We start from the raw sequence: 17,279 nt of genomic DNA, 5'->3' as shown, positions 1-17,279 counted from the left end.
CTCACCGGCGTGCTGGGATGCTGCGCCTGCACCGAGGTGGGCTGCTGCGCCTGGCCGGGGGGCTCGGGCTGCGGTTGCAGAGGCGTAGGCGGCTGGGAAGGCTCAGGCGGCGTACTAACCACAGAGGGCGGACCGGGGTGGCTGCCGGGTACGTGAGCTTGGTTGGAGGCCGGCCCTCCCGCGTTGGCGGGAGCAGGGGACTGTTGCGGCGGCGGGGCCTGCGTGGGCGGATGGTGCTGTGGCATTTGCAGGCCGGTGGCGGGGTTGGGCGGGGGAGTGCCGCCCGGGCCCGGCCTAGCCGAGGGGCCGCAGGGCAATTGGGAGCCGAGAGCGCCCAGCGCATTCAGAGGGAGGTTAGAATTCTGCGGCTGTTTGGAAAATGGACACAATTAGAATACCGTGAATAGAATGAATGGAAATGCCATTAATCCTTTCCAAAAAAACAAAAACAAAAAACAATCCTAAAACACAATACAATGTAAAGAAATAGTTTGTGCATCAAGATTATATTTATTGAAAGTCTTTTTGGGGTGTAAGACTTGCCCACCAGAACGCAGTACAATACAGTCATGAAGACAAATGAAGACTTTCGTAACTACCTTTTTGCAGAGGATAAAGAAAATATGCCTGTGAGTATTATAGCAATATGTAGCGTTGCTGCACCGTTTGTGTTCACATATCGATTGCTTAAAGCATAAACACATCGCCCATCAATGCTATTCGTTAGCCCGTCTATGGCGTTTTGCATTGTATTTTAGCATTACGCTACCAGCAGGCAAAGTTCTGTCAATGTTTTAAATATACATGTAATTCTGTTTGTTTCATGTTTAGTTTGTCAGTAAACCTCAAGTGGGAATGGCATTTGCTTCATAAACAGAAATTGAAAAACAGTATTTGGTCGTAAATAATCATGAAATCTCTGCTTCATACTGAACAGGTGATTCATCATCACCTTCATTCAAGTTTCCTATTTCACTGGTAAGTGCACTGACTATAAAATGAGTTAAAATACATAGCGAACGAGCACTGGAGCTACTAATTGACACCTTCCTAAAAATGCTAATGCTAATAACGCTTATCTGTAGTAGTTTCACTTTCTTTGGAGCCATATTGAGGGCTCATTTAGAGCAAAAAATAAATAAAGAAAACAAGACAAGACACCTGCAATGTGTGACGCAAGGAGCCAATGATGTTTACGTGGTGTGAGAAAACGATAAACTGAGCCTTCTGCAGCCATACCAAGATTGTACGTGAACTGAAAAGGTAATTTTTCTTCCAAGATGTTTGTCATCCAGGTTGTTCGTAAAATGAGGTTCCATCATGATTCAAAAGGTAAATATATTTCGGGTTTAAACTATTCAAAAATACATAGCAGATTTTCATTTTCGTGCTAGTTTTTGGGACATAAGCCCCGTAAAAGACTGATTTCCTGTAAAAACAAATGGCACGACATCCCACGCGTGTGCCAGCCTGTGTTACCTGCTGCCCCATGCCCACATTCACATTGATTGCTGCTCCAGCGGCTGCAGGGAACTGTCCCTGTGGCAAGAACTGACCCTGGTTGGCCGGCTGAGGAACCATGTTACTCGCGTGATTACCCATCATTCCTTGATTCTGCGGTATTCTCGACGGGGACATGCTCATCTAGGAAAGGAAGAGACCACATGGATGAAAATCATTACAGTGGTAGGAATCTCATTTGCAGATAACTTTGATAATACGGTATAATTCCATGTTTCCTCTGAGGTTCCTCCTTCTGTGGAAGACCATTGGTTCTAATTTTGAAAAAAAACTGTTTCTAATTTGCATAACACAATTTGGGAATCACCAATGCAGGCTCCCAAAACCCCTATGAAGAATACATTAAATGGATCTAGGTTTCCCTTGCCTGGACGCGGGTCATCGGGGCCCCCCCTCTGGAGCCAGGCCCAGAGGCCGGGCTCGAAGGAGAGCGCCCGGTGGCCGGGCCTGCACCCATGGGGCCCGGCCGGGCATAGCCCAAAAGGGTAACGTGGGTCCGCCTTTCCATGAGCTCACCACCCCATAGGGGTCGGGTGCAGTGTGAGCCGGGCGGTGGCCGAAGGCGGGGACCTTGGCGATCCGATCCCCGGCTACAGAAACTGGCTCTCGGGATGTGGAATGTCACCTCTCTGGTAGGGAAGGAGCCCGAGCTGGTGTGTGAGGTTGAGAAGTGCAGACTAGATATAGTCGGACTCGCCTCCACACACGGCTTGGACTCTTTTCCACTGTAGAGTTGCTCATGGTGAGAGGCGCCGAGCAGGCGTGGGTATACTTATTGCCCTCGGCTCGGCACCTGTACTTTAGGGTTCACCCCGGTGGACGAGAGGGTAGCCTCCCACCGCCTTCGGGTGGGGGGGGATGGGTCCTGACTGTTGTTTGTGCCTATGCACCAAACAGCAGTTCAGAGTACCCACCCTTTTTGGATGGGGTGCTGGAGAGCACTCCTGCCGAGGGAATTCAACGCTCATGTGGGCAATGACATTGACACCTGGAAGGGGGTGATTGGGAGGAACGGCACCCCCGATCAGAACCCGAGTGGTGTTCTGTTATTAGACTTCTGTGCTCATCACAGATTGTCCATAACGAACACCATGTTCAAGCATAAGGGTGTCCACACGTGCACTTGGCACCAGGACACCCGAGGTCGCAGTTCGATGATCGACTTTGTGGTCATGTCATCGGACTTGCGGCCGCATGTCTTGGACAGTCTGGTGAGGAGACGGGCGGAGCTGTCAACTGATCACCACCTGGTGGTGAGTTGGCTCCGATGGTGGGGAAAGATGCCGGTCCGACCTGGGAGGTACAAACGTATTGTGAGGGTCTGCTGGGAACATCTGGTGGAATTCCCTGTCAGAAGGAGTTTCAACTCCCACCTCCGGCAGAACTTCACCCACGTCTTGGGGGAGGCGGGGGACATTGAGTCCGAGTGGCCCATGTTCCGTGCCTCTTTTGCCAAGGCGGCCGACCGGAGCTGCGGCTGTAAGGTAGTCGGTGCATGTTGTGGCGGCAATCCCCGAACCCGTGAGGGATGCCGTCAAACTGAAGGAGTCCTATCGGGCTTTTTTGGCCTGTGGGTTGGACTCCCCCACGGCTGCCCTTTGTCATCGAATGTGTTCCTAACTTTTATGGACAGAATTTCTGGGTGCAGCAGAGGGTGTCCAGTTTGGTGCTTCAGTATTGCAGCTTTGCTTTTTGCAGATGATGTGGTTCTGTTGGCTTCATCAGGCCGTGTTCTCCAACTCTCACTGGAGCGGTTCGCAGCAGAGTGTGAAGCAGCTGGGATGAGAATCGGCACCTCCAAATCTGAGACCGTGGTCCTCAGTCGGAAAAGGGTGGTGTGCCCTTTCCGGGTCGGGGTTGAGATCCTTCCCCAAGTGGAGGAGTTCAAGTATCTTGGGGGAAGAATGGAACGAGAGATCGACAGGCGGATCGGTGCAGCGTCTGCAGTGATGCGGACTTTATATCGGTCCGTTGTGGTGAAGAAGGAGCTAAGCCGAAAGGCGAAGCTCTCTATTTATCGGTCAATCTACGTTCCTACCCTCACCTATGGTCACGAGCTGTGAAGAACAAGATACCGGATACAAGCGGCCGAAAGGAGTTTCCTGCGCAGGGTCTCCGGGCTCTCCCTTAGAGATAGGGTGAGAAGCTCGGTCATCCGGGAGGGGCTCAGAGTAGAGCCGCTGCTCCTCCGCATTGAGAGGAGCCAGATGAGGTGGCTCGAGCGTCTGATCAGGATGCGTCCTGGACGCTTCCCCGGTGAGGTGTTCCGGGCACGACCCAGGATACGCTGGAGAGACTACGTCTCTCGGCTTGCCTGGGAATGCCTCGGGATCCCCTCGGAAGAGCTGGAGGAATTGGCCGTGGAGAGGGAAGTCTGGGCTTCCCTGCTGAAGCTACTGCCCCCGTGACCCGACCTCGGATAAGCGGAGGAAAATGGATGGATGGACCAATGCAGTATTTTTCTTCCAGTTTTGTTTAACCTTTATTTAGCCAGGTAAGGCAAGTGAGAGCAGATTCACTTTTGCAATGCCTACGTGACTGCAGACAGCCGACTAAAACAAGGCAAAATAAAAGCAAATACAAATAAAGACATACAAACAAACGAAACAAAATAATACAATCATAAATAAGAATCCATCAAAAAGTCAATTTAGATAAGCATCTGCTTAGGAATTTGTATGCAATTGATTATTAGTCCATTGTAGGCCATTCCTCTTTTTGTACTGAGCAGTTGCATGTCCGGTTCTGTGGGTATAATCACACGTTTCCTCATTTCCTTTGCCATCACAAAAAAAGCCCAAAGAACAAAAAACACTTCTAGAACTATTCCATTGGATGCACGACAAGCTTGCGACATTTGAAAACACAAAATTGTTTGGATTCCTCAAATTTTAACCTTTTAGGCCTAGAAAATGTCTGATGAAATCCATATTGGACCACTTTGTTGTTCCAACAAAGTTGTTTTTATTATCGTCCTTATTAATGTCAAGCTCTCAGACGGGGGAGGAAGAACTCACCGCTGGGACGGCGTTCATGTTCAGTTGCTGCGGATGGTTCATGGGCGAGGGAGCCCGCGGTATCTGTGACATCTGCGCATTTTGCATTGCCATCGGGTTGTATTGATTGATTCCTTTAGGAATAAACATACACAGTCAATTGTACATCTATGATATTGGTGTGAGTCTAATATGCGCATTGAAATCTCCAAACAAATTGTCAAAAATGAGGTGATGGCACTTCCGTGATAAGAAATGATGGGTGCACTCATACCTTGGGGTACCTGCATACGGTTCATCATTTGATTTGGCATAGGCACAGGGCCATCTGAGGTGGAACAAAACCAGAATTAATCATCTACTTAACCGTCAAAGAAAAAGAAAAAGATTTGAGCACTGACTGGGAGCTCGGACAGGCTGTCCCGGGCCCAGGGCGATGGGCTGAGTCATGGACGACGGCTGGGGTCCGGCGTTGCCCACCATGCCAGGCTGCCTCTGGAGCCGCGAGCGTCGCTTCTCCTCCAGCTCCTTCTGGATCTTGTAGATCTTCTCTGCCAAGAAGTGGTAATACTCGTCCTAGTCAGAGGAGGAGAAGACACAAATTGTCATTGGCTCCTGATGGGTAAAAGATTCTTCTCGGAGATAAGAATGCGTATGATTTACCCTGCTATTGGCCGACTCATACATGTCACCCTCAACCTTGCGTGCATACGCCACCAGGTTGTCCATTCTGCGGTCCTTCAGTGCTGCAGGGTCTGGGGTTGGGAATATGGCTTGTACTCTGGGGGGGGCAGAGTCACAGAACAGGTTCAATTCTTTGCTATCACATATCAATGCGTCAGATATATACGCCCACAACGTACAGTTTATGCACCAGGTGGGTGCGCAGGTCCTGAGTGACGTGTTCATGCCAGGCCTTCCTGACCCCCGAAGCGGAGAGAGGGGTGGCGGCGGGCAGATTTCCCAAGCCTCCTGCCACGGACCCATCTGGGAACAACTGACTGTAGGACCAAAAGAAGGAAGGACAAAAAACACAAACAAAAGATATAAATTGAGGCTTCCATTAACTTATTCACTGCCGTGAACGTTTGTATTCGTCAACTGGAATCCAAACGTTTACCGTCATCAACGTACATATTCATCAAGTACGTTTTTCGGCGTGGAAGAGGGTCTTTCCCTGCTTGTCAGTGAAATACAGGTTTGTAAATGACTGTAATGACTAAAAATATGCCCGTAGATGGCGATGTTGCATTACTTGGGATTTGAGTTCAGCACGTCTTTTGAGTAGAAAAAGATTTGCTGAATGGGGGCGAATCTTAAGCTTGTCACGTCGATTATGAGGGAGAGAAATGCCAACACGGACGTCGGACAAGCTAAGTCACCTCACACTCCAAAACAGTATGTGCTCATATGGTATGAACAGATGTGTTGCGGTAGGTAGTAGAAAGTGCGTGTCACGATAGTGAGACAAGATGACGCAGTTTATGGAGTGAATGGCGAATGCCTTGTTAAAAATGTCCAACGACATCCGACTTGAGCCAATGCAGTGAGTTCGCCTCACTCATGGCACGTTTTATAGTTGAATATCTGTAAATAAATTACTAGTTTGCCATTAAAAGCCCTTTCTCAGTCTTGTTTTTGTTGTTTTAGAGGTTGAGCAAAAAATATTAGCATCACAGTCACAGCGCTGCTTGACGTGACTTTTCACACAAAGCCTGTTTTCTCTCCATTGGTCAGAAACCGGTGTTTTGGGTGAAACCAACCCATGTTCAAAGAAGGTTACGAAAGAACAGAAAAAGGTAAAAACCGCTTTCTGGTAAAAGAAGAGAGTCGACTCTTTTTGTAGGTTCGGTGCTTAATTTGAGTGAGTGAGTGAATGAGTTAAGGTCCAATTCATTAGTTCTTGTTGAACATATTCAAACCCTCTTTGTAGTTGTAAAAGCAATGCATAAAACCCGGAAGAAATTGATTTTTAAGAATAACAATAATGCATTTTATTTCTAGCGCCTTTCAAGAAACCCAAGGACACTAAATAATAAAAATGGTTTAAATCAGAGAGCGAGAAAATGAATAAAATAATATAACATTGCATGAAGATACATCCAAACAATAACTTAACATGTCAGTGGAAATGCAGGTTCAAGAAAGGGTTAGCAGTCTTTAATAGGTGGGTTTTGAGTCTGGATTTGAAGAGAGGAAAAGATTCAACGTTGCGGATGGCAGGTGGAAGAGAGTTCCAGAGTTGGGGAGCACAGTGGCTGAAAGCTCTGCTTCCCATGCTGCTGAGGCGTGCAGCGGGAACAGTGAGGTGAAGCGAGGAGGAGGAGGATCGGAGCGAGCGAACCCAAGTGGCGATACGGGGGAGGGCGGACAGATAAGGAGGGCCGAGGTTATGCATTGCCAGGAAGGTGTGTAAAAGAATTTGGAATTCAATTCTGTAGATCTGAGAGCCAATGGAGGTCCTGTGAGATGAGGGTGATATGGTGGCACTGGGGTGTTTTGGTGATCAGACGGGCTGCAGAGTTTTGAAACAGCTGGAGTTTATGGAGAGATTTTTTGAAATGAAAAAAAAAGAGAGAGATTTTCATCATTATCAACGTCACGTATCAACTCACTTGTTGAGTGTGGAGGGTAAAGAGTCGCTGTGCAAGCCAGTCTGGTCTGAAGCGGGGACCCCCATGCCTGCTGCCATCTGGTTGATCTGATTAGTGCCTAACAATCATTGCAGACAGAAATAAGGCACACAACATTTGACAATTTGTAATTGCTAATTGAAATGCATTCTCAAAAGGGATGGCAAGAAAGGTTTGATTTTCTCCTCTACCTAGTGTGTTCATACTACGCAGCTGCTGGTGACCCTGGGGATTGTGTTGAGTAGGACCCTGGCCCTGGTTCTGAGCAGGGGACTGGTTGCCGTAGGGTAGACCCAGAGCGGCGTAGGCCCTCTGCATGGAGCTGGGGTCGATGTGCGTGGCAGCGTTGTTGATGGTCGGGGCACTGGGCTGGCCGGCCCCCACCGCGCCGATTGCATTCTGCAGGCTGGCCCCGGGGGAACCTAGCATGGCTTTAGGGAGAAAATGTTTAACTAATCCTCCAATAAATATCAGGAATAACTTTATCATGCACTAAAATGTGTATTTGTGTTCATCAATAATTGCCAATGAACACAGCACCGCTCCTCGCTGTGTTGCTTGCGGACGGGCAGCACGCTGCCTCTGTGGGGATTTAAATCCGTCATCGGCTCTTTTAACCAATCACAGAGCAGCCCGGCGCCAAAGCCCTTCCTCCCTACTAGAGCCGAGCAACAAAGCCCCTCCCCTGGGTGTCCCATTACAGGCCCAGCCTTTCCTGAGGAATCCTGCCTCGGTCCACCCCTCAGATTCGGCGCTGTGCAACCTGCAGGTGGCGCCACCTCTTACTTTCACATTCAGCTGAGGCTAACATGGTTTTTCACCCAAATAACCAAGCATACATTCGCTTCAGTAGTCTGTTTTTATGACATTTAAATAAATAGCACTCACGCTGCTGGTTTCGCTTGTCACTCGCGTTCTTCAGAGGCAGGCAGACGGGACAGTCGTGCCGCGTGCAGTTCTTCCAATGGGAGATGATCTGTCTGGATGATGCACAGTGGGCCACTTTGGGAGGAGAGATTGAAAAACATCAGCATAGAATAAACCGTGTCAATTATCCAAAAATGTGAAATCACTTTTTTTCCCTCCCAATTTAAACATGTCGAATCAGTGAGGACAGAGTTAAGATGAGGACAAAAGTTCAATGAAGCCCCGTACGCTAAATGTAACACAGTACAATGCAGCAAAAGCTGGCATTCGCCAACCTTTCTCTCACCAATTTGCCAGCATTGATTCGTCAAAGAGAGAATGACGGGAATTACGCATCTATACACACTTACAAACCTTTTGTTGGGGCGTCAATTACTTGCAGAGTTTTGCTATTCGCGGCAGGGCTTGATCCTTATACACAGTCGACATATTCACGTGGGAACACTATATGCTTTAAAAAGCAATCGGATACAATTAGGAGGTGCCATGAACTGAAAGTGACTCACCCTGGCAAGACTTGCCCGCCTGGCAGTGAGTCATGTGGTTGAGGACGTTCTTCATGGTGCGACAGTGGGGCAGAGTGCAGGCCCTCACCTCCCCGTTGGCCTGCTCCCGCCGCTGGCATTTGTGTGCGTGGAGCAGCAGGACCAGCTGCTGCTGAATGAGTTTGCGCTTCTCGGGATCGGCCGTCGGACCGGCTGACACGCCGCCGGCGCCGGGTACCATACCCGCCGATGCTACCTGCTGCTGCATCTGGGACTGCGACATAGCGACACCCGTCTCAACCGATTATGAACAATGACTGTGAGCTTAACATCATCGATCAAATACTTGTATACCAATTCGGTAAATAAGCGAAGGGGACAGACTCACCATGTTCGGCACAGTCCCAGCTGCCTTTACCTCCAACGGGAACTGAGGCAGATTGTTGGGAAGGGCCGCCTTGTTCGGGAGTTGTTGGGCGTTGACGCCCGTCGGTCCCATTTTCTGGGCCCCCATTTGACCGTACTGCTGGCCAAACGGCACTCCCGACATTGTCATCTAGGATAGGCAGACGGAACAAAGGCTGGTCAGAACATCGGCAACAACAACTGCGTGTGGCAAATGGAAAGAAGAAGCCACTATACCATCCCTGCATGATATTGGGGAAAAAAATGACATTGAGATTTTTTGCGATATATACCGCGATGTGAAGAAGTAGAGGATGATAAACTCGTGACGTGAAAACCTGCACACATTTCTCTTTTTCCCTCTCTGTATCGTTTGGACAGTTTATAGGCGTTTCAGTCGAGAAGAAACTACGCAAAAATCATACTCAGTCATCTGCGTGAAGTCTACCATTATTTAAATGCGCCGTAGTATTGAGTAGGTAACAGTGCAGACATGAAGGTAAAATCATTTCTTTCTGAACAGCACAATGCGGAGGACTGTTTAAATACCAAATTGTGATTGAAAATGTCAGCATTAACCAGAAACCTAAGAGCTAAAAACTGCTGAGTTGATCACTGCGTATTAGTTGCGTTCATTCAGAAAAGCGAGACGTGGATTTTACAGGGCTAGATAGTTACTGCTCTGATTTAGTGCCCAGACATCGTTCATTCCCATACCTTTGATAACCTTCGGTATCAGTTTGTTCGGTTGCCTCGGCCCGGCTGCCGACTGCCAGCGATACTCAGTAGAACGAGCAAGCCCAGCCCACGAAGGAAAGAGATGTGGGAGGGAAGACGCGGGGCAGAGAAGGACTGGCTTGCTAGACAGCTGAGCAGAGCGCTGGGCTGCAGCCTGCCCCTCCCCGCTCCAAAGCTCGCCCAGCTTGCCGGATGCCTCGCTCCCATTCACACCCGGGCATAGCTTTCACTTCAGCTCGCTCCCAGTTTCATGACCTCCATTTACTGGGGTGGCACCAAGCCAGACGACAAGTATATATATCAAAACGGATATACATGGAGACTCTGCTACTTTTTACATTTTCTCTTGGAATCCCTCTGGATTTTTCTTCTCCCACTTCCTTTTTTTCTATCACATCCCCCACGCCAGCAACCCCCAAGCAAATCCTCTAAACTTGATTTACAGCTCCATTATCTTAAGACCAAGATGCGCAAGAGAAGCATATACCAGACTGAGAGAAACAGAAAAAAAGAAGGACACTTGTAGATGTTCAGAAAGACTAAACCAAAGCGCAAAGGGGAGTTGAACAAGGAGAACAATTGACTTTTGATTTATCTGCTAATTTGCTATTCATAGTTGATTACTCTCCATTGTAACGCAGTTCCAGCCAGAACTCTAAAAGTGTACTGTCCCTTATTCGAGTGTTTCACTGCTCTACATTTGACGCCATCTTACCAGTTAGTCCGTTCTCTGTTGCTTGCTCGGCGTGTACATGATGGGCTACTCCTCGTCCTTTACCAATAACAATACTTGTCAGAAGTAGAGCTCGGGCTCGCCGCCTAAATCGCTATTCGCATTGACATTAACGAATAAATAGCAAATCACAAATTAGTCCTTGTACTATTCTGAAAGAAAGACATGTCATTGTCCAACAAATGTAAAATCCAATTGATTTATTTGGCTGGCATTTTTGTTTAAAATGGCTTACTGTAACGAGGATCCTTCGCCACATCGTGGGCGTGGGCTGTTATAAGCCGGTCTCAGTGTCATACAATTTGTAGCCCTAACCCTCCACACTGGCTGGCAACCTCTTTTTCTATTAAGCCAGCTAGTTAGCAGTAGCAGCCTGGGTCTCGTCAATTATCTGCCACGTGTTGAATGAATCTTGCATAACTATCTAATTCACCGGGCACTGTCGCAGTCTGCCATGCACATTCTTGCAGCTCCTGGGCACGGCCATCAAACGCCACGTTCCGGAGAGATTATAGTCTTGCCGGAGACGCCGCCGTGATCCATGTGATCGGGCAGCCGTGGCCCAATGGTTAAGATCATCGCCTGCCACCGTGGGGGACCTAGGTTCAAAACCCCGACTGGACCATCCGCCAACATCCCCCGGACTCACGGCTGTGGTGTCCTTGAGCAAGACACTGATACCCCGAAATGCTCCCCGGGCGCTTCAGCTGCCCCCTGCTCCAGTGTGTTCCACTAACATGTGTATGTGTTCACTGTGATGGGTTAAATGCAGAGAACAAATTTCGTGTGCACGCATGCATGTTCATGACAATAAAAGATGATTGTTCTTCTTCTTCTGTTCTTCTACAGTGGCTAACCATACAACTGCGCATATGCACATGCGCAGTAAATAAAAGTGCAGAAGAACGAAAACAAAGGAAGTTATGCGGCTTCGCAGTACTACAGCTCTTCTCAGAATAAAATACATACTGTGTTATTCTTTAATTCATTTTGATTCAAAAGCAATAAGTATGAGTCGGGATTCCTTCTTATTTGTAGCTGGTGCGGAGCAAGTTAGCTTAGCACTTAGCATTTTCCTGGTTGTTCCCGAGCAGCTGGGAAAGCAGGAAGGATTGTTTGCTGGAGATGCACGTACGTACGGCCGGCAGCTCCTCCAGCTCCGTGTTCAGACAGACGTGCTTGAAGCCATCATCACACAGAGGCGGATACGAAGAAGTCATCAACAAGCGTTATCGCGAATGGTCGGCGGAGTCAAAATCTATACCGTAGGCGAAATGTAGTCAGTCTGCTGCATATACCGCGCAAGCCTCACATTGACAATTACGTTCAACACAAAAGGCCGGGAGAAATGAGTGTGAGGTGTTTTTCACACGCCAACAGCAGAACACCCATAACCAAAAGGTAAGCGTCCTGCCTCTGTTACAACTCTGATACTACCACCCAGAACGAATGACAATCAATTATTGGATTATTGTGCTCATCTAAAGTCACAGTTGGAAATTGTGAAAGAATTTTGTCCTTACCTTATTCACGTGTCCAGCTTGCTGAGGAGTCAGTGAGTTGTGTCCCCCCAACTGTGGCCCTCCTTGGGCGAGTGTCTCTGCCAGCACGCTTCCTCCAACGCCCGCTCCCGCCGGCATCCCTTGGCTCTGGTACTGCATGCCAGGTCTTCCTCGGCCCGCTGGTCCCAGAGCTCCGTTCAGCACCTGTCCGGTTGGGCCTAAGAGCCCGTGACCCTGCCCACTGTTCAACAGTGCCTGATTGAAGCTCATGCCTCCATTGCCTTGCCCCGTTCCGACGCCTACTTTCTGGCCTTGGGGAGACTGATGATTTGGAGAGCCCTGCCCAATTGGACTTTTCCTGAGCACCGCTCCGAGTTGGCCTCCCACCATGCCTCCCTGTTGGGGACTGGCAGAGTTGAGAGAACTTCCCAAGATGGAGGAGCTACCCGGCCGCAGAAGCTCAGACAGCTGCTTGTGTTTGGCGGCGGCATCCAGGACGATGGAGTTGAGCCCTGGGCCGCCTCCTGTGCCGCCATTGGAAGACATCCCCATCTGGGACAGGTCTCCATTGGGGATGAGCTCATCCGGAAGGTCATTTTCCAGGTCAAAGAGGGATACAAGATCTATTCAAAAAAGTAAAAAAATAAAATAAAATAAAAATGGAGAGTGATGGGAATCTGTAAACCATAGATGACCGAACCTTTGGTAGTGACAAAAACAGGGAGGTTGTAACCTTATGGAATAAAAGTGTTTTTTTTTTTTTCTTTTTCAAAAAAGAGTTAAAAGCAGATTAACTCATTCACTGCTGGGGACGTTTATATTTGTAAACTGGAATCCAAAACGTTTACTACCACCAAAGTATATAAAGGTCAAGTACGTATTTCAACAGGATGGTTGTGGAAGAGGCTCTCGCCCAGCTTGTCTGTGAAGTTCAGGTTTGGAAACCACTGTAATGACCAACAGATCCCCGGAGATTGTGGCATTGCATCGCTTAGGATTTGAGATCAGCACAGCTTTTGAGTAAAAGAGAAAGATCATATTGATTATGAAAATTATTATTATTATATTATTATTATTATTATGGAAATGCCAACACGTTGAAAACAAGTTTAGGCACCTCACACTCAACCGAGTATGTTAGTTTGAAACAGATAAACAGACTATGTGTCGCAGTACGTAGTAAAAAGAGTTTGTCCCGATTGTTAGAAAACATGACGCAGTACATGGAGTCAATGACGAATGTCATGTAAAAAAAAAAAAAAAAAAAAGCCAACGATATGCAACTCGAGCCATACGGTGAGTCAGCGGCACTCACGACACGTTTATATATCTGTAAATAAATTATTTTGCCATTAAAAGCCCTTTTGTCAGTCTGCGTTAAAGTGATTGGCTGGCAACCAGTTCAGGGTGTACCCCGCCTCCTGCCCGATGATAGCTGGGATAGGCTCCAGCATGCCCGCGACCCTAGTGAGGAGTAGCGGCTCAGAAAATGGATGGATGGATGAATATTACAATACAATATTCTGTGGGTTTTGAAAGCTCAGTCAAAATGCTCTTAAAGCGTCTGGGAATATGGGGAACTCTGCTTTGAAAACATCTGGCATCGAATGAGTTAATGATTAAGTTGTTTGCAAAACAATCATCAATTTGGACTCCAAAAAGTGCTGCTGGTGTGATATTTGTGACGTCACGACGTAGCTCTTAGATTGCGCTCTGCCAGCGTTAACCCAAATTGATGTTTGGAAGTGTGGAAATCGAACCAAACTGAATAAAAACTCCAGCACTGAACAACACTAGAACCAGTTTGAAAGGTAAACGGGCTGTCACTTATGTATTGTTGTTCTACCTTCAAGGTAGTCAAAGCGCTTAAACACCGTCTCCTCATTCACCTACTGATGACCCAGCAGCAGGAGCACCTGGGGGTTCAGTATCTTACTCAAGGACACTTTGACATGGGTTGACGGTAAAACCCACAACCTTAATGAGACCAGTTGTGATGGTTTGAAGATCAGAAAAGAATCATTGGGGCTTTCATTTACAGACAAACTCATCCGAATAAATTAGAAGTATTAGGGATTTTTGGGCCAGGCTGTGAATGGATGTGCGAGATATGACAGATATAGAGTAGATGGAGGGTAGGATGGATGTGACAAAGGGCTGCAGGGAAAAGCAGAAGAGTTAAGGAAGCTCTTCCACCACCTTCAACGGCTTCCTCAAGGCAATCTGTTCCACATCAGCAGAAACGTCATCAGAAGATTCAGAGAAGCGCCTTTGCCATGCTCGGGGGAAGTCAAGACTCAGAACGCTTGAATGCATTTAGAAGGCATGTTGGTGAACAATGCTCGCCAGAGGGGCTGGCATCGATATGGACACCAGTCAGACGGTTATGGAAGAAACCCTGTGTGGTTGGAGATTGTTGGACCATTGTCTTACCCCGTGCCGACAAGCCCATTCCGGCAGCACACTTTTCACTTATCACCCAGTCATGATTTGTGGTTTTTTTTTCTGTGGAAGAGCTATTTGCTGAAAAATTCTCCTATCTGCCTGTTTTAGCGGGAGCTAGCATTGGCCGCCTGCTGGTAGCCGACCAGCGTGACAGCGAATAGCAGCGTGATGGAAGATTCCAAGAGCTCTGACAGGGAGGCGAGGCTCCTTGAAGGGTTGAAGTTGGTAAACTTCTCAAGATGATGCAGAGAAAGATCTGGGTCATTATTGGCTGTGATGGAAGTTAACAGGTGATCAGATTGTAATGGGTAGCTAGTCAACGAAAGCTACAGTAAACGGCCAACTAAAGAACGTCTTTCACGATATAGGAATAAATCAAAACCTAATCAAATGGCTAATACCAAATATTTTTTCGGGTTGTATAGCAGATTTTTTTCAAATCAAATAATCTGTGATCTCTATTTGGGGTTTAAACTATTAGTACTGACGGTTATGAACATTTTGGGGTTGGGGTATTTAAACTAATCCAAGCATGCAAGTGAGCATTGAGACTTGATAATTGCAATGTCAAAAGTTAAGCTCAGGGAAACAAATGTGGTCTGAAAAGATATTGCTGGTGATGCACAATAGCAGAAAACTAGCGCAGGCTAAGAGGCCGAAGATAGCAAGACCACAAGAAAGCAGTCTCTACATTTCCTTCAGCTGTGGAAATACTAAAGGAAAATGAACAATGTTGCATTTTAGACACTATGATTCATATTTTGACGTTTTTCTTCAGACTGAGCGTTTCTTCAGAATGATACTATTATGTCATCAGTGAGTTTGCCTCCACAGACACGTTCATGTTTTTTTATTATTTTGTCACATATCTACATCTTTGTCAATGTATCATTGCAGGTGTTCTGCTAATAATGATAGCATAGATTAGACAAGAAAATTCCAAAAGAAAGTACGGTAAATTAAGCCACCAGTTTGTTATTTCACCGTCACATTAAAAGTACTGTAGACAAATTAGTGTTAGTACACTCAGATCAAATTTGATTGACGGTAATTTCATTATCCAATTAGAAACTCAAGCCTGACAATATTTTGACAACTTTGACCATGTGACGACGGATCTTGATCAAAGTTAATTTTGAAGGGATGGTCATTTTATTGTTTAACATCCTATAAATACACCATTTTCATTGAAGTTAATTTAAAGATCAAAATGAAAAGCAAAAGACATTTTGCACAGTTATATTACTTGATAGCCACAATAACTTTTAGTAAGACTTGGCCAATGTCCTAATGACCTGGAAGTGTAAATGAGACTTTACACCGATTTGATCGGGCTGATCGGTATCGGCCAATATTTAGCATTTTATGCTGATCGGCTGATCGGCTTTAATGTCATAATTCGCCGATCCGATCAATGATGTCATTGATCGGCTCCGCAAAAGACATTTACTCCGTGTCGCCGCGTGCACAGAATATTTTACTCCAAAAGCTAGTTTATTTTTAGACTTGTCGCGTGTCTTTTGACGTAGTACTGTAAATCTCTGACGGCCAAAGAAGTTATGTATATTTTTTTTTAAAAACTTGGGCGGTGTGGGACAGACAATACGTCGGAGACAGACAACACGTCATGCCCGGATCAGACCAAAGACAAATTTGCTCTTTCAAGATTGCACTGTTTTTTTGAGCAATTAAGTACACAAGTATATACAGTAAATGAACAGGTCATTCAAATAGACACATTCCTCCATCTTGTGATCAGATCGGTGATCGTTTTTTTTAAACTCTCTGATCGGTGATTGTCCCCAAAATTCCTGATCGTGTAAAGCCTAAAATCTGCTACATAAAAGTACAGTCCAGCTAATCGTGGGGATATGGACTGAGTACACAGGCAGCGAATAGCGAAAAAATACCCAACATAGACTTCCCACTTAAAAATGTTTAGAATTGCCGCGATTATACGAAAAGGGTTTTTGGGGGCGATCACCGATCAGAGACTTAAAATAAAAACAATAACAGATCACCGATCCAATCACAAGATGGAGCAATGTGTCTATTTAAAAAATGACTTGTTCATTTACTGTATATACTTGTGTACTGTATACTGAGTATCTTCAAGTATTGTCTAGCATTTTACACAAAAGGCCTCTGGGGGCATTCAAGGATTGGCCACTGACATAGGTTTAAGTTTTTTAGTCAGGTCAAACCAACCAATGGGTGCTAACTTAGTGTAATTAAATTACTTCGCACACACCGAATCTTTTGAGCATGATTCAACAGAACGGCAGCATGTTTACGTACAACTGTTAGTGCTAGCACTAGCTTGCTAGGCTACAGAACGTTTTGTTGCCTGCTTGCGAGCCGTATCGTAATAAAACATACCTCACGCAATCCTTGAAAGAACATAATCGACCAAGCACCGGTGATGACCACCACACGTTTTTTCCTTATTTTACCCCCAACACACACGATATATTTGCGCGATCTATTGTTGTCGTCGCCATTGTAACGAGTGTATCCGGTAGCGTTTGAGTTGACAAGATAAAGCCCAGTGATCGTAAAAGACGGGATGCGGTGGTATCGGAGTACAAGATTTTATTGCAGTAGTCTGACATAGAGCAATTGTGAAAGACCAAATTTGTCTTCTCGTCTGATCCAGGCATTACGTGTTGTCTGTCCCACACCGCCGACATATATATTTTTTTTTATAACTTTATTGGCGGTCAGATTTTGACAATACTATGTCAAGACACGCGACAAGGCTAAAAATAAACTAGCTTTTTGATTCAAATATACTGTACCGATGGCAATGCGGAGTAAATGTCTTTTGCGGAGCCGATCAATGACGGTGAATTATGACAAAGCCGATCAGCATAAAATGCTAATTATCGGCTGAT

At 46.5% G+C, this 17,279-nt stretch overlaps 1 protein-coding gene across 3 annotated transcripts in view; it reads right to left on the bottom strand.

The window, feature by feature from the left end:
• The window catches only part of crebbpb (CREB binding protein b), a 33,017-nt gene that overhangs the window by 11,627 nt on the left and 4,111 nt on the right, over positions 1-17,279 (bottom strand). For 2 of the 3 annotated variants that reach the window (XM_061749521.1, XM_061749522.1), the window contains exons 2-14: positions 11,962-12,563; positions 8,951-9,118; positions 8,584-8,836; positions 8,039-8,152; positions 7,342-7,581; positions 7,133-7,229; positions 5,381-5,527; positions 5,181-5,298; positions 4,919-5,093; positions 4,792-4,845; positions 4,539-4,651; positions 1,480-1,644; positions 6-368 (exon numbers count right to left, since the gene is read on the bottom strand). In XM_061749521.1, the coding sequence (XP_061605505.1) occupies positions 6-368; positions 1,480-1,644; positions 4,539-4,651; positions 4,792-4,845; positions 4,919-5,093; positions 5,181-5,298; positions 5,381-5,527; positions 7,133-7,229; positions 7,342-7,581; positions 8,039-8,152; positions 8,584-8,836; positions 8,951-9,118; positions 11,962-12,563 (2,609 nt within the window). The remainder of the gene's footprint in view (positions 1-5; positions 369-1,479; positions 1,645-4,538; positions 4,652-4,791; positions 4,846-4,918; positions 5,094-5,180; positions 5,299-5,380; positions 5,528-7,132; positions 7,230-7,341; positions 7,582-8,038; positions 8,153-8,583; positions 8,837-8,950; positions 9,119-11,961; positions 12,564-17,279) is intronic. The other variant, XM_061749523.1, reaches the window with a different exon arrangement.

Source organism: Phyllopteryx taeniolatus, chromosome 16 (genome assembly GCF_024500385.1).
Source record: "Phyllopteryx taeniolatus isolate TA_2022b chromosome 16, UOR_Ptae_1.2, whole genome shotgun sequence".
NCBI classification, from domain to species: Eukaryota; Metazoa; Chordata; class Actinopteri; order Syngnathiformes; family Syngnathidae; genus Phyllopteryx; species Phyllopteryx taeniolatus.
Note: the sequence above shows the minus strand (reverse complement) of the source record. Positions and strands in the feature narration are given on the sequence as shown.